This window comes from Suncus etruscus, chromosome 5, assembly GCF_024139225.1.
Source record: "Suncus etruscus isolate mSunEtr1 chromosome 5, mSunEtr1.pri.cur, whole genome shotgun sequence".
In the NCBI taxonomy this organism is placed as follows: domain Eukaryota; kingdom Metazoa; phylum Chordata; class Mammalia; order Eulipotyphla; family Soricidae; genus Suncus; species Suncus etruscus.
Window position 1 is genome coordinate 7,557,577 of NC_064852.1, and position 21,751 is coordinate 7,579,327.

The 21,751-nt window shown below is 37.9% G+C and overlaps 1 protein-coding gene across 1 annotated transcript in view; it reads right to left on the reverse strand.

Moving 5' to 3' along the window:
- PAPPA (pappalysin 1) overlaps nt 1–21,751 on the reverse strand; it is a 259,858-nt gene that overhangs the window by 8,332 nt on the left and 229,775 nt on the right. The window contains exons 20-21 of the mRNA XM_049774233.1: nt 14,959–15,030; nt 8,984–9,082 (exon numbers count right to left, since the gene is read on the reverse strand). Of these exons, the coding sequence (XP_049630190.1) occupies nt 8,984–9,082; nt 14,959–15,030 (171 nt within the window). The remainder of the gene's footprint in view (nt 1–8,983; nt 9,083–14,958; nt 15,031–21,751) is intronic.

Sequence of the window (21,751 nt, forward strand, 5' to 3'; positions counted from 1 at the left end):
CTGAGGCTTGAGAAACGACCATAATAGTGTTTTTAAGTTAAGGGTCCAGGAAGTTAAACAGCTTTTAACTTGTATCAAGAAATGTTTTGACATATTGTTTTTAAGTAAAGCCTTGTAAAATTGTAGCTCTTATGCAAATATACTACTACCCCCACCTTGCTGCAACTGCTTAAAAACCCTTGCCGAAAATTAAAATTCAAGACTTTGATCAGAAACCCTTGACTTAGTCTCCTCTTTTCCCTCACTCGTTCTTTTTCAGGAAGAATCCACTCTTCACCCACGAATTACATATCCCGCGGGCCGGGATACACATATACCAGACTATGTTAATCAGTATGTGACCTCTGTTTGGGGCTTTTAGGTAATAGGATAGGTAATCGCTTGATATAGGACACAAGCAATCAATGAATACCAAGGCAAGGATTGTTTAAGTGTAGATAAATGGAAAAGATGAAGAAAAAAATGGAGATTAAAACATTGGTCCTGAAAGAGATAGAATGTTTTGTCTAGTTTTTGAACTAGTGAATTCTCTTTAGCAAATAACTTCCCCCTTGGGTCTCAATTTCTCTCTCTAGACAATGAACATAAAAATGGTTTTTATTATATAAACATACTCTGGATACAGTCTGAAAACAAAGCAATGTACTTAGTCTAGATCCTGAAATGAAATATGTGCTTCGTTCTACCACTACTACAGTGATGATTGATGGTGAGGGCTGGGAGATAGGTGATACAGCTGACAAGGTTATGATAATGATGGTATTTTGGGATGCCTGGCTTATTGACAAGACCAATATAAAATGAGTTATCTAAGGGGGCAATTATATCAAAAACCAAGTGAGTGGCAAGATAGTATTGGTATCATCAACTTGACCACTTACATGATGCCAACCTTACAAGTCAAGTATAGCAATCTAACCCTTATCTAGAAAACTTTTTGGATCCTCTACCAGGGGTCCTCAAACTTTTTAAACAGGGGGCCAGTTAACTGTCCCTCAGACCATTGGAGGGTCTGACTATAGTAAAAACAAAACTTATGAACGAATTCTAAAGCACACTGCATATATCTTATTTTGCAATGAAGAAACAAAACAGATACAAATATAATATGTGGCCCGTGGGCCATAGTTTGAGGACCACTGCTAGGCTGATTCAAGACTTAAAATGATTGAATACCTTTATTGTTCTCAGGATCAAGTTTGAATCCCCTGGCTCAAGGCTTTTTGATTCTTCTCCATGGTTTAGCATGCATATAAAACTATAATCTCCAAACAACTTTCCATTCCGTTGGGTTCTTTGGATATACTATGCTTTCTATCAGAAACTCTTCTTAATCTCATTTTTATCTTTTGTCCTCCTCCTCCCTTACTCGTTTCACTTATTAGAACAGGGGTCTCAAACTCGCGGCCCGCGGGCCATTTGTGGCCCTCTGTACAACATTTTGTGGCCTACAGCCGGCCTTCAAATATTGCAGTATTCAGGATTATGCACTTACTGAATAATCACAATAAAAATCGCATTAGTAAGAAAAAAATCGCATTAAACATTCGCATACCCCGAGCAGTTCCATTCGGGGTATGCAAATGTTTAATGCGATTTTTTGAGATTTTTTTCTTACTAATGCGATTTTTTATTGCAAATATTCGGTAAATGAAATCCCTTATGCGGCCCTGCCTCACCCCGACTTTGCCTCCTGCGGCCCCCAGGTAAATTGAGTTTGAGACCTCTTAGACCTATTTCAACTTTTATGTTTCCTTTTTGGTACTGATTTTTTCTTGAAGTTATATGAATCCTCCTATACCATACTATAAGGGTCTGAAGTCTAATTTGTAAGACTCAGATTTGCTGGAATCAGGGCCACCTTGATTCTGAGCTGTCTCATAGTATTAGAAGTTGAACTGAAAATATAACAGAGCACAAAATAGCTGTATGTTCCTGCCCTAGTAAATTTTTATTCTCAGCAGCAAGCAAGGTAGGCATGCCAGGTAATAAATTAATCAATTAGCTTGATATTGTATGCCAAAGTGATACATGCTATGAATGGAAGACAAAAGTAGGAGACAAGACAAATGGGTGTGAGAGTTCCAGGAGTGATGTTATGTGGGTGGTCAGGGTGAGGCTCATTGAGAACATGATGTTTGGGCAAAGTCTTGGAAAAGGTGAGAAAATGAGTCATGAGAATGAATGGAGAAGAATTTTCTCAGACAAAGAAATAGTCAGTAATACAGGGTGTATGGTTTGTATAGGCCAGTGGTCGGCAACCTGCGGCTCGCGAGCAACAAGTGGCTCTTTACACTTTTAATTTGGCTCTTCTGTGTGCCCGGTGGTCGCTCCAGGAATCAGGACTCTGCTCCTAGCCTCTGTCAGTGCACACCCTGTGTGGCTCTCAAAATAAATTTCAATCGTGGTTTTGCAAGATTTGGCTCAGTTGAAAAAAAGGGTTGCCAACCACTGGTATAGGCCAACATGGATTCTAAAGACTAGAACTAAGTTAAGGATGGAGCCATGTACCATCCACTGGTAGTGGAGTAACAGAGGTTATGAAGCAGACTGAGAATATAGGGCCTTGAAGGCCTTTAGGAGGGCTAGATTTTAATCTTTGAGAAATAGGGAGTCATGAAAAGTCTTGTCATAGAAGTTTCATACCATCTGACATTTTTAGATACTATTCTTGTAACTAAGTTTTAAGTATTGATGTATATATTCAACTCCAAGACTTTTAATAACCTTGTTTATGATCATTTTTTATGGTTTACATTGCTATAAAAGTGCCCTGCTCTCCTTAGGAATTATCTTCCCATGTCCTACAGGATCACTTGCCTTTTAGGTGTTATTTTTTAATATGGAGGGGGCAGGGAGGCATACATGACAATGCTTAGGGGTTATTTCTGGCTCTGCACTGAGAATTCATTCCTGGTAATGCTCAGGCAATGATATGGGATGTCAAGGATCAAGCCTGGGTAGGTTGTACTCAAGGCAAGTATTTTACCCATTGAACCATCTCTCTGGTCCTGGATCTTAAAATTATTTAGCTTTTTAAGATCATGTAGCATAACACCAGGTATAAGATTCTTTCCCAAGAAGTCATGGTTTCACTTAGATGAAGCAAATAAATATGGAAGCCCCAACTAATGTCATGAGCTAGAGTACCATACTGTGCTGAGACAACTTCTTTCTATTCTACTACTTCTAGATTCAATTAGACTCCAATTTATCATTCAATGACCCAGGATTTCACCCAACAAGCCAAGAGAAGAATAGTAAGATAGGAGTCTAAACCAAAAATCATGAGAGAAAAAGTTATGGCCAACTTGGCTCACCCAAGATCACAGAGCTAAGTCTAAGTACTGCGACTATGTCCCCAATTCCCCAGATATCTTTCAGAATTAGTCTCTGAGCAGTCACCTGAAACAGAACATAACTATAGTTTCAGGTCACTAAACCATTGAAAGCCTTGGTATGCTAATTATGTTGGGCTGCTTCCTCTTCCTCTCTTACAACACCCATCCAGGTTTTCTTAGAGGAATTCCAATTATAAAGAAGTATATATTATTTTCTTTGTCATGAAGAAAGGCTTTTGAAATAACTATTCTGGAAATTTGCTCTCTGGTCACACTCTACAAATCTTCAACAGGAAAATAATGATGGATTTACTGAGTGAGAAGCTGTGCCCTGCCCTTCCTGTCAGACTCACAATGCAGACAGAGATCTGGGTAAAAAGTTGGAACAACATTGTCAGAATCTCCTGCACTGTCTTTCTGTCGTCTGCCAGCCACAAGGCAGATGTGGGAAACATCTGGTGTCTGTGAAAAACAACAAGGGCATAAAGGACAAGAGGAGCAGACAAAGCATTCTGGGTCAAGTCACCTGAATCATCTCCTCCCCCCCGCCCCAGGGCTCAGAAAGGTGAAAGAATAGCAAAAGAGTCAGGGAGAAGATGCTGAGTGCTTAATGCTGGATTTGAAATTCAAGCTCAGGACACTTGTTGAGGAGGACTAGTGAGAAAAGTGCTCAAAAACTAGAGTAAAGGTAAGTAAGTAAGTAAAGGTAAGATGCAAAGTACAGGAGTTAGAAATTGAGACAAGGACTGAGAAGCTGGTGGTAATTAAGTTGGTATCTCCTCTCTACCACGTGCTGGCTATGAGTCGTGGTTTCTCTTCTAAGCCTCCACTGATGTACCTGTATAGTGAATATAAATGGGCAACACTTACAGAGGGGCACTGTGCTGATTGAGAGAAATGAGAGGTGAAAATAAAATGAACATCTTTGATGTTATCAATAGAGTATCTGCCATACTTTGTATGGACTAAAAGGAAGTCTAGACATTACACACAACTCTGCCAACTTTCGCCAATAATTCTGCTCCTTTAAATCTCAATTATCTGCCTTAGTGGGTTGTTTGGGGGTCTCTGAGAGCTCAGATGCACAAAGGTTTCTACTCTAGAGCCAAGGACATGATAAATTGTTAGTGAATATGATTACAGTCGTTAAGGAGGGTACATGAAGCGAATCTGCATAATCTATGAGTTTTTGAGTATCCAACACTTCATATCACAGGCAGAGAACTTGCCATGATATGGCACTGATTCCAAGAGCACAAATGGGAACTAAACAGGGACAGCATGAAAAGGATGAAAGCCCCTTTTCTCCTGAAAAGCTTCCAGTCTTCCCAGCTATGTAGAGAAACTAGGGTGTTATTGACTCAGGAAAATCCCCAGCCAGGATTGCTGGAATGATAGGCAAGGCTGGCAAGGCTGGCAAGGCTGAACACCTCAATTATACCTACCCTGTATTTATTACTAGAAAATGTGATTCTGTCTTTGACAAAGAGATGGATCCTTCACCACAGGTTCCTTGCATTCTGGGGGTCAAAGTCAATTGGGGTATTGAGGAACAAATAGGAATCACCACCTACTATTCTCCCTAAAAACTCATTCATATGTAGGGCAAAGACTGGAACTTCTGAGGGGTACAGAATTGGGATCCTGTCTGAGCCCTAGCAGGCATGTGCAGTTTCAAGCAAGTTAAATAGGTGCTCTGAGCCCAAATAAATTCATATGTGCAATGAATTTTACAGTCCCTGTTGGAGCTTACACAAGATTTAAAAGAGTTGAGGACAGTTATAACTCTGGGTGAAAGTTGGACTTAAGTGATGGTCTCTTTAGATGTATTTTGTGTTACTATTTTTTCCACCAAGCATCTATAAAAGTCAGCCTGATTCATGAAATGGTGGTATGTGCAAGAAAGGGTATGAAGGTTTCAAGGAGCTGGAATTTATTGAGAAGTTAAGCTGTGTAATATAAATGCTAGAAAGTAGAGCTTTAATGTTAGAACCCTCTGAATCTAACATCATAGTCAGAAGAAAGTCCCCCAATACCTCTGAGCAACTATTCACTTTGGTCAAAGCCAAAATTGGACACATTTCTTCTCTCTGTTACATCTTTAATTCTCACACACTTCTAACAACTTTCTATTTCCATCTAATAATCCTGTCCCAACCAATCATCCTTCAGGTCTCAATGTCAATGCTTTTTTTTTTCCTTGTAGGACCTTTTTCTCTGACCTTTATACCATTTTGCTTGCAGTGATCTTTCCATATAGGGAAGGGAATGCAGAACTCTATCTCATGTCTGTTTCCCCAACAAACTACAATCTCCACCAGGACAGCTGTTGTGTGTTTCTGCACATTGCCACTGGTACACTACCTGGTCTTGGCCTGACTCTAGCAAGATGCTTCATGAATATGCACTTCCTCTAGGGAAGGGTACACCTCATGACCTTCATTCTGTACCCTGATTATGTCAAAATGAAAGAAAGTGTTTAACACAGAAAGTCAAAATAATACTGAAGAACATGTGTGGTAAAGAAAACAGAGGGAAATAATACAGGGATCCATGCAAAAATTAACCTGTAATCATTGAAGAGAACTAGAATTTCTGCAAAAAGCTGACCTGGGATCCCTACAAAGAACTGAGCTAGGTACCTGCCTAAAGACTGGGTATTCTTCTCAATTTAGACCCTGGAGTCTAAATTGCTTTCACTGAACCCTGGACAGAAATTGAGAAAGTGGTCTTTTTTCATGGATGCATATGTATATCTATATACCAACATATAAATCTCCATGTATTACATATGAATCAATATATATGCACATGGAAGCACTCAAGTGACTGTAATAATTTGCTGTATGCACCTAAAAGTTAGTTTCAAATTTTATGTTTCTACCATGCACTCGGTAGAAATTACAATCCATTCAAGGAAATTGCCCAATAAACATAAATCAAAGTTTTATATGTTAGCGTCTTATTTATAATTAGTAGAAAAGCTCTATTAATGTCTAACTTTGGGAGGTAGATAACTAGCATGTCATATTTTGATGCAAGTTTCTATTTAAAACATCAACTTCATTATCCATTGAATTGAAATGTTGTTGAACCAATGGCATAAAACAGGCACTTGTATTCATGTATGTATGTAGCCTGTATTTATTTGATCACTAGTAATCAAGACCTTAACAATTCTCACACCATTTATCCTAGCCATTTCAATTATAAGACTGGGATTATAAAATTATTTGAACACAAATGCTCAAAAGTATCATTATTCATCATGGCAAGAAATTCAAATGATCACAAACTTTAAAATAAATGTCAATGGTAAGTGGTTCCAGTATATATTAATATAATAGTTCATCACTATCATATACTACATAATAAATTAGAACAAATCCAACTGGTAAATTCATTAATAATATCAGAGAATTCCTATATGCAAGCTTTACTGTGTTCAGTAAATCAAAACAAGATCCCAAACTGTAATTGCAGAGATAAAAACAGATACAAATGCCCACAAACTTATTTAAACAATAAAATATCCTAAAAGAAAAAACTGGTTATTTGGGGGTTATATTTTCCGAATTTTCCAATAAGTAAAATATGTAGTACTTCATAATTAAGAAATATAATTCAGGGGCCGGGCGGTGGCGCTGGAGGTAAGGTGCCTGCCTTGCCTGCGCTGGCCTAGGACGGACCGCGGTTCGATCCCCCGGCATCCCATATGGTCCCCCAAGCCAGGAGCGACTTCTGAGCGCATAGCCAGGAGTAACCCCTGAGCGTCACCGGGTGTGGCCCCAAAAAAAAAAAGAAATATAATTCAATTAATTAATTAAAAATTAGTTATTGTCTTATACATAAGCAAAACTTGAATGTTAGGAATGTTCATAGTGACTCCTCTGGAAGACTTACTTGAGCAAGAGTCTTCTAAAACTTTGATTTGTGTTACTTGATCTTTTCCTTTACAACCCTGCATTTTTTAAGGTTAAAAATTTTTAATTGTTTTTTGGGGCTATGCCCAGTGATTCTAGGGGGTAAATCTTGACTCTGTACTTAGGAATCATCACTCCTAGTGGTACTCAGGGGACCATAATAATGCTAAGATTGAACCCAGGTTAGTTGTGTGCAAGACAAATGCTCTACCCATTGTACTGTCTCTCCACCAAACATCAATGCTCTTTTTCTGAAGAAATAATTTATCTTATGAAGGCATAAGTATTCATAAGTATGAATACCCCCAGTAAGTTCTCTTATTGCAATATTCATAAGATCATTTGTTTCTTCAGGGAAAATGCTTGACCCTAAAAATGAAGGGATAAAGGAAGTTGGGGGAGAGAATAGGGAGATGCTATAGGGATGAAGGTGCTTACTTTGCACAATAGAAACTTGGTTCAACCCCTACCACCACATATACTCCTCAGAGCACCACCAGGAGTGATCTCTGAGCTTATAACTAGGAGTAAGCCAGGAATTCTTCTGGGTATGAACCATAAAAAGCAAACAAATGAAAAAGGGGAATGAAGAGGGACTTGGTTAGGAAATTGGAACGTGTTCAGTTCCTATCATTCACACCAACACTTTGGATGAATGATTTCTCCTTTATGGTCTAAACAATCTCCCATGAATTAAATAAAAAATATTTTAGAGTACCCATCACTCTAAAACTATGACTCTTTGCCTTTTAAGGACAGGTTCCCTTCTTTGAAATGAGATATTCGAGCAAATGATCTTACATGTTAGAAGAATGATGAGTGTAATAAGGAAAATTGCAAACATCACAAGAACTTCTCAACTCAGATAATCCATGTTGATCATCTCCCTTTCAACTGTCATATAGGACCCCAATCTTTGGTTCAAGCTCTCATCAGGAGGAAAATGCAGGTGATTGATGATGCATTTCAATTTAGTGTTCTAGTTCTACTCTAAATAATTGAATTACTCCTACAGCATTTAAACACACAAAGAAGTAAATCATCACCAAGACTACGCTTTGTAATTCTGCATGTATGAAAACCAAAGATGCTATTAAACAATAGAAGGCCATGACCTATCTTGTTGGCAACATTCCATCTTCTCTCTTCCTTTAGACTTGAGTTTATACTCCCTTAAAAACACATTTTCTCCCTAGAAGTTTATACACCTGAGATACTCTTTTAGATCACTTCCCCATATATTTCTCGAAACCCTCGAGTTTTAACCTAGATGATCTTTCTGCAGAGATTTTCCTATCCCATTGTCTGGGCATTCCTCACACTCTTCCCTTCCCTTCGAAAAATAAGTATTGTATCTTTTACTTGTCTGATTCCATACCTAACTCTAAACTCTCAAGGTAAGAGACCACATCTGCAAAGATTAGCCTTGATTATCCTGCTCTATCTAGCCCAACTTTGATCTTTATACTATAAATATATAGCATTATATATAGTATATCTAGCACTATATCTAGCACTGCTATATCTAGCCCAGTAATATGTGCTGATCAACTACCACCTAGAAGAATAAAAAAAAAATCATAACACAATGCAATAAAAAACCGCGTAGGTCAGAGTTCATACAAATAGGACCATGCAGCATTTATAAAAAAATCAGTTATCACGACCCAGAAAGCTAGAGGACAGGAGGTGATTGCAGAAAGTGACGCACTGTCCTACCTTTTTGGTCTTGACCGTAGAGGTGCAGCAATCCCCACCATCGTAGTTGCAGAAGGCTCGGTTATTAATGGCATCACAGTAGTTGTCTCCCTTGAAGGGCTAGAAGGGGAATGATGAAGGAATGATGAGGAAGGGAGGGAGGGAGGGAGGGAAGGAGGCAGAGAAGGAAGGGAGAGAGGGAGGAAAGAGGGAAGGAGGGAGGGAGGGAAGGAAGGGAGGGAGGGAGGAAGGAGGGAGGGAGGGAGGGAGAGAGAGAAGGAAGGAAGGAAGGAAGGAAGGGAAGGAGGGAGGGAGGGAGGAAGGAGGGAGGGAGGGAGGGAGGGAGGGAAGGAGGGAGGGAGGGATGGAAGGAAGGAGAGAGGGAGGGATGGAAGGAAGGAGAGAGGGAGGGAAGGGAGGGAGGGAAGGAAGGAGGGAGGGAGGGAGCGAAGGAAGGAAGGAAGGAAGGGAAGGAAGGAGGGAAGGAAGGAAGAAAGGAAGGGAGGAAGGGAAGGAAGGAAGAAAGGAGGGAAGGAAAGACAGTTTTGTTAATTTCCTGAAGTGAGTGGAAAATGATTTTGGTTAGAGTTCAATTATCTTTCATCTTTTCACAAATCTCTACAGTTAATCTAGCTGGCCTCAGCCCTCACCCCAACTTAGACAAATTGACACTTTACCACTTCTAAAGGCTAAAGGGAGGGAAGGAAGGAAGGAAGAAAAGGAAGGGAAGGAAGGAAGGGAAGGAAGGAAGGGAAGGAAGGGAAGGAGGGAAGGAAGGAAGGAAGGAAGGGAAGGAAGGAAGGAAGGGAAGGAAGGGAAGGAGGGAAGGAAGGAAGGAAGGAAGGGAAGGAAGGGAAGGAGGGAAGAAAGGAAGGGAGGAAAGGAGGGAAGGAAGGAAAGACAGTTTTGTTAATTTCCTGAAGTGAGTGGAAAATGATTTTGGTTAGAGTTCAATTATCTTTCATCTTTTCACAAATCTCTACAGTTAATCTAGCTGGCCTCAAGCCCTCACCCCAACTTAGACAAATTGACACTTTACCACTTCTAAAGGCTATCATCTAATCACTAGTTTCCTCACCAAGCATGCTTATGCTAGAAGACAGATACACTCTTATATCCTGGGGTACAGTGAGATGAAAAAAATTCACTTAAGCTTTCCCCCCCTCTGTGATTGTGCCTAAAAATTCTGTTATTTATGTTCTTTTTCATATCATATGAAATCCTATTTTTGAAGGTACCAAGTTTAACTTCCTTAGAGCAAAAAGAATTGCTTTAGAGAGGAAGTAAATGGAGAAGAGAATAAGTAAATTATAGTGCTTCTTTTTAATTTAATTGTATTGGTTTGTTCGTGTCACACCCAGTAGCACACAGGGGTTACTACTGGCTCTGAGTTCAGAAATTGCTCCTGGCTTGGGAAACCATATGGGATGCTGGCGATTGAACTTGTATCCATCCTGAGTCAGCCGTGTGCAAGGTAAATTCCCGACCACTGTGCTACCACTAGGGCCTCTCTTTTTAATTTTCATATGGTCCCTGAAAAAAAACTACCAGTCTTTATCTATCTATCTATCTATCTATCTATCTATCTATCTATCTATCTATCTATCTATCTATCTATCTCTCTATCTATCTATATCTATTTATCTATCTACCTACCTACCTACCTATCTACCTATCTATCATCACTATCCTTCTCAAGGTGTCATTTCCTGCGGTCAAATTTAAGCAATTAGTCAGATGCACATACATGCATCCATATCTCCATCATTTCTCTACCCTTCATCTATCCAAATCTATTTATTGAATTCCTTACTATGTGTATCACACTGTATTAAAATATTATAAAATTTCATCAATATAGATAGATATCTTATTCTTGTAGATACTATACTGTAATGAGGAAGCAGACTCTGATCAAATAATCTCACATCTAATTGGCTCAACTCTGATAAAAAGGCATGAAAAAAAGTACATGATAATGTTAGAGTAAAGATTAGGAGGATTTGGCCTAATCAGAAACTCCATAGAGGTGTCCCTAAGGAAATGATGTTTCAGCTGAGATCATGAAAAGAGTAACAGTTAATTAGATGGGAGTGGGGAATTTCTAGAGAAAGGCAATAGCATGTGCAAAGCTCTGCTACTTCGAGATTTCTCCTATCTCATAATTCTCCTGCTGATAATTCTATGCAAAATGTGTTTGGGCAAATAATTCATCCTTCAAGACTTAACTCATGTTCTTTTTATGACTGAAACCCAACTACAATCATGTTTGTAAACATGGTTTTAAATAAAGACATTAAAAAAAAGATTTAACTCAAACATCAACACTCTAACAATGGCTCCTCTAATCCCTCAGGATGTTCTGTGTATCTTTATATTCATATAGTCACGTTGGTGGTAACTTGTTTTCATTTTAGATTTCTCATGTTAATTCTCATGCTAATTCTATCTACTATCTATCTAATACTACAGTGAAATATATGGGAGAATGTGTGCCATTTATCATTATAAACTACATTTCCTAGTAAAATTCCTATAAACATTTTTAACTTTTTTAACAACCTTTATCCTTGATTTATATTGAATAAAATTATAGGTAAATTTATAATAGATGATGTTGAAAAAATAGATTAATTTGTGATAGGCAGGTATATGGCTGTCTATAATATATATGTACATATATATATATATATATGAATGGGCACAGGGCACAAAAATATATCACCTTTGGGGGAGGGAAAGTGTGATTGTCATTTTCACATAATCATTCAATAGATTCACATAATCTCGAGTACTGCTAGGCACACGGTGGGAGCACAGTGAGTAAATGGATGATCCCTTTGGATCATGGCTTTGGTAAGAGAGCAGAGGTTCACTGGTTGGTTTTTTGATTTGGGCTACTTAAGACACTCCAATTTAATGGCTCCTCTCTGAAAGCAGTATCTGTACTCTTCTGACTTCACTTTTGAGCACCAGATATGAGATGATATATTAGCTCTGAGTTCTGAAGGAAAGAAGATGAGGGGACACCTGCAAGGGCAAGTGATAAGAATCATTATCAGGACTCAGAGCCTCACAGGTGAGGGTCTCTCAAGCTTCATTGCTGAGTCAAAGGAGGGATCAAATTCCGCTGTTACAGAGATTACCTAGACTGCTCACTCAGCAGAATGACTGTCCAGGTAACCAAAGCTCTGAAATGCTGAACTAATCTAGAGCAATAGAAGGAAACAGCAGTCTCTAAATTTTGGGTGAAAGTCTACAGAATTAAGCACCTTGAGAAGAAGCTACAATGGGTCCCTAAATCAAAATATATAGAGAAATGCAAAACCCAGGGGCTGTCTTGTTCTGTATCAGTGGATGTTGACTGGGTAGGAAGTGACCTTGTAGAAGAGAGAAAAGAAAAACAGCAACACAGACCTCAAAGTAAGGACACTTATGTCTGTGCTTTTGATTTTGTCACTATTATGCTATATAGTATCTCTGAACCTCATTTTTCAATAATGATCTAATCCTCTCATAAATGAATAGTGTTAGAACACACTAAGCCCTTACAGTTTTGTTATTCATATTTTAGACATGGATACTATTCTATGTTTCAGTTTCCATCTGTTTAGATAAAAGGTTAGTTTTTTTTATTTTATCAAAGCACATTTCTAATTCTCTATCAGGATAATTCATCAAATCAAAGTTTCTAGAGCACAGACAACTCTTTACTTAATTGGCCTTTTCTTGGGAAAGCTCAGTGGGTATCACATGTGAACAATCACATGGATGTATGGGATTTGGGATTGTAAGGTACTTTTTCAGAGTTATCTGAGAACCACAAATGGGTCTATAGACATGAGTTAAAGGAATCATTCAAGTACCTTATTCCTCCTTGCAAAAGACAAAAGTACTCAGAAATTATATCTCTAACGCCAAATTCCAGGGAATGTTTAAATAGTGATGCTATAGAAAACTGCCATGAGAAAGTTTCATTGAACATAATTCCCAAGGATTGTGTTACTGCTGGTGTCTCTGAGGATCAAGTGAATGACAAGGAAGTATAATAGAAAAAAGTAATAATCTTCACTTAAGTAGGGGTTTGAAAAATTCCACCTCAGTTTTATCCATTCATTTTTTGGATATGTTTAGTAATACATTCTAATAGATAAGTTTCTCTTGAGTTCTGAGTTTATGTTCAAACCAGGTCATCAGGATCGCTTAGCTTGTTATATTTACCCCCATATGCACCAATAGTATCATGCGTCATTGTTCCTTTTTGCATAGGAAGATTAAAATAGGGAAATATTACATGTGGAAATAGTTATTATCTAATAGGGATAGGAACTCATACATTTTATTTTGCAGTGGGGCCTTACACCTTGAATACTTGTCCTAGTGACTTGGCTTAGGCTTCAGAAGATAGGACTTTGGTTATTCACCCCTAAACCTTGGATCCCATCTATGGAACCAGCACTGTTTTCTGCACCAACACCAGGAGTTGGGAAGGCCCTAATGCTGCCCTGGCACTGACTTGCTCCAGAGTGGACTCATATGACACTCTGACAACTTGGTATTAGCAACAGCTTGCTTTCAGAGCAAGATTCCTTGAATTGCCACCTAATGATGAGATGAAACCAGAAGATGATCTGTGTTGCTTTGATTTTGACATAAGCTCTGTATAAAACCCAGGATATCTAACTACAAAAATCTGACCTCAACAACCGTGATTGAGAAGAACTTTTACTGGAACCACAAAAAAAAAAAAAAAAAAAAAAAAAAAAGACTTTGGGTGTAGACGACTTAGTATACTGAGAGCCTGTAGTTAGTCTTATGGCGGGATGCTTCATGGGATAAGGTCTCCCTGTTTTTAGGCCAAAGTTTTTTTTTTCTTTCTATTTTCCCCATCTTTTTCTGTGCCTATGTAAAAGCAAGACAAACAAAATTATCCCTGACACACACAATTTTTTCTGTTAATTTTTTTTATCTTTTAAATTAGGGGCTCCGACCTTTTTCACAGAACCTTGGGACAAGATTACTTTGTTTTACCACAAGTTTCTGCATTTTTCTATGAAACAAAGAAGAAAAGAAAAAGAAGGCTGGAATCCAGGGTCCAGGTGGTCTCAGATAAATTGGTGGAGGAAAAATAAAGACACAGCTAAATATCTAGGCCAAAAACAATATAATCAAGAGACCTAAACTTTAGCAATCTAAAATTAAATGGTGGCATAGGAAGCACCCTGGATTCATTGGTAGAGGGAGGTTGACAATGGTGGTGGGAATGGCCCTGGCTAACTGAATAGCTGAAATTCAACTATGAAGGACTCCATGGATCGCAATGATTTCAACAAAATAGAATTTAAAAATTCTGCCTCATATTTTTCCTTAAAAGATAAATCTGATTTATAGAAAAATGGCACATTATACATGTATAACCAGTATGGTTTTGTTTCCACTCTTCCTTATAGATAAAATTGTAGAACACCATTTGTTGAAAATAAGAAATGATCAGACTTGAATACGAAATCCAAAGTCAAAGACAACAGAATTGATACCCAATCTACATCAATCTGTACAAGGGGGAAACAGTTGCACTAGCATTAAGGGGGTAGAGGAGAGAGAAGTGGGATGCATGCTGGGAACAAGGGTGGAGGCAGGACAACATGGGTGGTGGGAATACCTCTCATTCATTATCACTATGTGCCTTAAATATTACTGCTAAAGATTTGTAATTCACTCTGACCACAATAAAAAAATTTTAGAACACATTAAAATGTTGAACACCAACTTTGAGGCTAAAATATCCTAAATAGAAATCCTGATTTTGCTACTCATTAAAAAAATTTTTTGAAGGATGGTTATTGATATATCTTTATCTTCATTCATGACCTGTAAAATAGGATTGCTAGTTCCTATCTAAAAATATCTTAACAGAATATTTTAATAACTCTCATAAATACAGTAGACAGTTATAAAATAACAATAACAAAAAGGGATAATTTCGAAGGACTCACATCACAGCCTCTGATACAGTGGATGAGAGAAGGATGAGGATACCACTTGAGACCAGCTGTGCAGACAACTCTCTAGAGAAACACAGAGAAAGAGGGGTTAAACGGGTTTGGATGTAGGAAGAAGCCATCATTGTGTTTACAAAACATTCAAACACCCCACATCTTCTATATCTTCCAAGTCCTGACATCACCCTAGCATTTTACATGGAAACTTTGTCCAGGTACTTGCAATAACAGGACCCATACAATTAAAATAATATTTTTGTTTACTGTAGTGAACAAAAGTTCTCTACTCCCTGGCAGGAATAAGGACTGAAGAGAAGAGAGGGATGAAAATGATTGAAAAAATAGGGCCCTCAGATCAAGGAAACTCAGGTGCATTAGTGGTGTTAAGACAGGACCGAACTAAATATCCAAGCCAGAGTCAACAATAATAAAATAAAGAGACCCAAAACTTTAATAACCAAAATTAAAAGTTGGTTTGTCATGATGACAGGCTAGGGTAGGGAGTGGTGGCATAAGATAGAATCTGTGAACATTGGTGAGGGAGGTTGACACTGTGGTAGGATTGGTAATGAAACATTGTATGTTTCAAACTCAACTCTGAATAACATTGCAGATCATAATGATTTAAATAATTAAAAATCTTCAAAAACTAGGGGAATTAACATGGTATGTAGCGACATTGTAAGACTGAAAGTCAATCCTCAACACATTTTTAATTCTATATCTCACTCTGGTGATTCCAGAAAAAGAAACTTTTTTTTTAATTTTTTTAAATGTCATTCAGAAAATTGTTGATGGAGCCAGAGTGGTAACACAGTGGTAGGTCGCTTGCCTTGCACGTGGGTGACCCAGAACGGATGTGGGTTCGATCCCTGGCTTCCCATATGGTTCCCCAAGCCAGGAGTGATTTCTGACCACAGAGCCAGAAGTAACTCCTGAGTGCTGCCGGGTGTGGTCCAGAAAACAAAACAAAACAAAAAAAAAAAAAAAAAAGAAAATTGTTGGCTGATGTTTATTTAGTGGATTAGATGGGGATAGAAAGGGAACCATAGAATGCGCCCATTTGCATGTGTATAGTATATGGATGTATGTACACAAAAGAGTGTATATATGAGTTAACTGCATATATATGTTATTATGTGCCTGTATGTGAATACATGTTGATGTATTTGGATGCATATGTGTGGTCATATGTCCATATGTACAGGCCCATATGTATAGCCATATCTACAAATGTGTGAGAACATACATAATTGAATGTGCACAAGTATTAGGACGGTAGCAAAAAAAAATGACGTTGATCAGGGTTTTCCGAAGAAAGCATTGAGGGCTATTAGTTCTAGGATTACTGTAGGAAAACATTAAAGAGACAAATTTTTGGTGCCCCATGATTATCATGACTTTGACTATGAAGCCAGAAACTAGAATTGACTGATAAACATTAGAATTTGAAAAAACGGATGGGTAACGAAAGAACAACTATCTAGAACCCTGGAGATGTCAAATATCTGAAACACCTTTCTAGTTTCCACCTGCCACCTGGTCATAAGAGCCTGATTGCAAATTCCTGAAGTAAATCACACTCTCTTATGTCCATGACTTCTTGCCATGCTTCAATGAAATGCCCTTTCACATTTGGTCACTTGAAGAATTCTTAGATTTCGTTCAAATTTCTCTTCCAAATTTAACTCCTCTGAGCTTATTTTTCTAACCTCCACCAACAGAATTAAGGTATGCCTATCTGCATTTATTTTGAGCTTCATTATAATGATTATAACTGGTTAAGTGCATTCATGTACTAACTGCTCTATGCACTAAGTGCTGGATATTAATCTTATATAATGAGTGAAAAAAAATCTCCATGTTAAAAAGATAAACTAGGGCTTGAAACAGATAGATTGTTTTTAGAAATTATTTAATACAGATTGCAATAGGAACTTGAGAGATAGTATAGCCAACACAGGTTTATTCCTGGCACTCCATATGTTCCTCAGAACCCTCCAGAAGTGATCCCTGAGTGCAAAGTCAGAAGTAGTCCCTGAGCACGACCAATTATAGGCCAAAGAAACAAGAAAGACAAACATAACATAAAAATAAAAATACACTATGAAAAAATAAAAATAACAACAGGAGTAGAGCTAGCATATTGGTTCTGAAGTTTCCTTTCCTAATTCTTTCGAAACTTTTCATGTCATTTTATAAGGGTTTCTTTTAAATAAATTTTAAATAAGATAAATTAAACAAATTTTCTTTTAAATACATTTTAAATAAAATAAAGTAAAAAATGAGCTAGAGGCAAGTGCTTAGATTTATTTTCCAAAGTTAACTCTCAGACATTAGTCATGAAAGTCTTTATATCAGGGCATGCTTTTCAGGTTGATTAATTTTAATTAAGAAATAAACAGTCATATGAGTCAGATTGTGAAAACCCATATCACCATCCTATTCTTTTCCTGGGAAGACCTATATGGGAGCCAAACTGTAATTAGGGCTCTTTATGAACTTGGACCAAAGAGAATCATATGGCTCAATATCTGGCTGAGAGTCAGCTGAACATCTCCATTCTCTATTCTGTAGTATCTCTGGATCTTTCATACTTAAAAGAAATATTGATTATGGAGGATTACCAGTAAATATTTGTGATAAAAATGGATTTAGGTATATAGGCTAAATAGAGAAAATTTTACCAAAGGCAGTGTTTTGTTATTTTTCTGTTTTAGAGCATCAGAAGAGCATTACCAGTGAGTTAGCTCAGAGTAAGTTTTCAAGGATAAATTTTATGTACACTGAATTTAATTAAAGATCAAGAAAAACTAGCCTAATTTGAAGATTTGTTGACTAATATTGCAATGTAAAAGCTATTACCTAGCTTCATACCTGTTTTATTCACACTGTGGCAGCCCACACATCCATCCATCCATCCATCCATCCATCCATCCATCCATCTATCTATCATCTATCTATCTATCTATCTATCTATCTATCTATCTATCTATCTATCTATCTATCTATCTATCTATCTATCTGCTCAAAGTGAGAGTAATTTGGAAGAGAAACTAGGGGTTGAGGTATCAAATATGGTTTCAAAAATGTGTGCCTTAACTTTCCATTTTAAAGTTGGTTCATACACCTGTGAATTGGGTACTCAAAATGTCATAGATTTCTTGTAATGATATATTGAGAGAGAAGAAGTGGAAATGACTAACCTCAGCCCTGATTCTTAAGTTCCTTGGGGGAGGTGCCGAGGTTTGGGATATCTCGCTCTCCCCTCGAGACCAGGAGCAAACAAATACACATATATCTCTGATATTCTATCCTTCTTGCTCTGCTGCTTTTGAATCATCAGCTTCTTGGCCATGGAGCCAGAACTGAAGAGAATTACCTGTTTTCATTCTCTGGGAAACTTTCATCTTTGGGTCTTAGAATGAGTTCCCAGCCAAATTTCAGGGATCTAGGGAAGGGTATGTGGTAATAGTTCAAGAAGTAGAAAACAGCAGCATTAGGAATCACTTGGGATTTTATGCCCATCCCTCCCCCTGTTTATTTGAGTGCTAATTTAATCCATGTGGAGGAATGACTTGGTGTGGTTGTTCAAGTTCTGTCAGTTGAGGTTTACCTGATGTGAGTTCAGAAAAAAAGACTTTTATAGTATCTGCTTGAGCCTATTTATCTTTCCAAGGTTTTTGGATTTTCCACTATTCCTCAGGGCTGCAAGCCCCACCTGTCTCACTACAGGGCCCCTCTGTCTCTGAACAAAGTTGGGAACGGGGTAGAAGCAACAGGAACTGAAGTCAAGGCCAGGCTTTTTATACCACAAATTGGGAGCTCCCAGACGAAGCCCCTCAAAGGTTAGCTTGCTTCTATTGATTCCTTTTATATGGTACAGTCCTTTTAGGCCATGATTAATAAGACAGTTTTAATTTTCTGTTTTTGTATACAGAAAGAACACGTCATGCTTTTCCTGGCTGCAAGAACTAGGGGAGTTATATCTATCAGTAAATCATTATATGATCACTGTTAACACCTAACCATACTAACTAGTAACTCCATCACTACTACCAAGAGGTGCATTAGAATCTATCAAACCACCAGCACCACCACCAACAGTATCATTATCATCTTCATCCCCAGCATCACTTTCACCATCACTACTATTATTATCTGTACCATTGTGAGCACCGCCCCTACTCATCTTGATCAACACAAAATATTTCCTAAACACATATTATGCTCCAAACTCATTGAAGAAAGCTCATATATCACTGAATTCTTACCAGAACTGTAGAAGAGAACCTAGAGTTCTCTGGTTTATATTCATATCTCTGTCCCTATTTCTGAAGCAAAAAGAAGTTAGATAAGCGATGTCATGGAAAGAGACAATGAGAGGAATTAAACTTGCATCTGTCTGCTGACATGGACTGTATTTTAAAATGACAAACTGTCTTTCAAGTTTTCCTTCAACTCTATGCCATGAGGTCATAATGCAAAATAGATTATTCTTCTGACAGAAGATTAGTGAGAATTGAAAATGGTGGTGACTTTTGACTAATATAGGAGAGTATTTAAAAGATGCTACACATCTATTAAAGACGTGCCAAGGTTGGGGCCGGCGAGGTGGCACTAGAGGTAAGGTATCTGCCTTGCAAGCGCTAACCAAGGAAGGACCATGGTTGGATCCCCCAGCGTCCCATATGGATCCCCCAAGCCAGGGGCGATTTCTGAGCACTTAGCCAGGAGTAATCCCTGAGCATCAAACGGGTGTGTCCCCCCCCAAAAAAAGTAAGACGTGCCAAGGCAGAGTTGAAGATCTGTTGAAGTCTTTTCTTCATTAGGTAGAGATATGACCCACTTCTGGTAATCTTCTAAGATCAATCATCTTTTCCCCTGGATTTTCCCCTCTGGATTTATAGGACTTTATGATGTCTTTATAAAAGAGAGTATGTATATGAGGCATATATGTATGTATAGGCACATATCTGCAGTCATATGTATATACCTGTATATCCATGTATGTGAGGTATATTTATGTATGCATATGTATGTACCTGTGTGTACATATCTATATATGTGAGGCATATGTGACTCATGATTTAAAAACTCCCTATTTGTATATTCAAGAAAGCCATGAAGATTCTGATAACACTGGCTGTGCACACATCTCCATATTGGCATGCTTCACTAGAAAACTCTTCTTTGGAAACAGTGGTATGTTCATAGTTTTCTAACGTCTTCACACATCTTTTTGGTTTCTCCAGCACAGAACCAGAGGGACATTCCCATCTGTCACTTGGCTTGTGTTATTTCACTGATTATATCAGGGGAAAAGCCCTCTCTATGACAATCTCTTGAGTGTAAAAAGGGAGGGAATTTAAATTATGGAGACAGACTGATCATCTTTTAGAAAGTCTAAAATCTTCCTGCAAAATTATTTCGTCAAACACACATGCTCTCTAGTTACAAATAAACCAACAGAGGTTATCTTGGTGGCTGGGAGCTTTGCTTGGCACTGGCAGTTGGAAAAATACCCTTTCTGAACTAGGTGATAGTTTCATGAGTGAACAAAAACATGAAAAAGTATCAGGCCTTATGCTTAAGATTTGCATGTCAGTTATGCCTCAGTAAAAATAAATAGACTTCAATTATATTTTTAAGTTGGGTATTTATTTACACAAGTGTTTGTTAGATAGTTAAAGTATTTTACTTCAAAATACTTAGAGGAAGTATTAGTAAGACCACCATATTAATACCACTACCATCACTACAACTTCTACCATACATACTACTAGCATTAGTACCATTGCTACCACTAATATTGCTCTATGATAACCAATACTATATCTATTGCTACCATGATCCCTCCCACTATTAATACTATCACAAATACTACTGCGGTTTTTAATTATTATTAACATTACCTCTACTATTTACCAGTACCACCAGTGGTACCACCAGTACCACCATTACTATTACTCCTGCTGATGTTGCTACTGTGACTACTAGATTAGCCATTAAATACACAAAATGAGAGTACTGGTTGCTTAATTCATTTGAGGTTTACTTGACTGGTTCCAAAAGGTGTTTTTTAAACACTACATAGGTTAGGTCTATTTCTTATTTCACAAATGAGGAAACTGTGACTGAAAGAGGTTGAGAAATTTTTTTCCTAAAGATATACAATAAGAAGGTCCCCAGGTTAGGACTGAAATCTTGGTCACGTGACTCATCAACTAGAAGCACTTGATGAATATCTGAATATTCATCCCCTGATAAATTTGATGAACATCTGAATGTTTATACCTTGATAAATTAGATGAATACAGCTATCCGTACCGTAAGGTCAACTGTTCTAATGAACACCTGAGTTCAACGTTAATATTTCACTTACCTAAGTACTCATCATAGTTTTCATATTTTGGGAGGGTGCACATTGGCAGTGCTTACTCCTGGCTCTGTGCTATGGGGTCACGCCTGGTGAGCTCACAAGAATTGAACCTGGATTGGCTGTGCTTGCACGACAAATGCCTTATTTGCTTTATTATCACTTTAATACCTCATCATTGTCTACTTGATAAGTACTTAGGCAAATGAGTATTTAGGTCAATACATGAAAAAGCACTTAAAACATACCTTCTGGTGGCAAGGACCAGTTAAGAGGCTGTGAATGGCTTTCAAGGACTCAGGAGAGTCAACATTTGTTCCCAACTTTGTGTGCAGTAAAGACAACTGAAAAAATGTGACAGCTACCATGGCAGCAATATTTACACCAAAGTAATTGGCAGAGGCTATG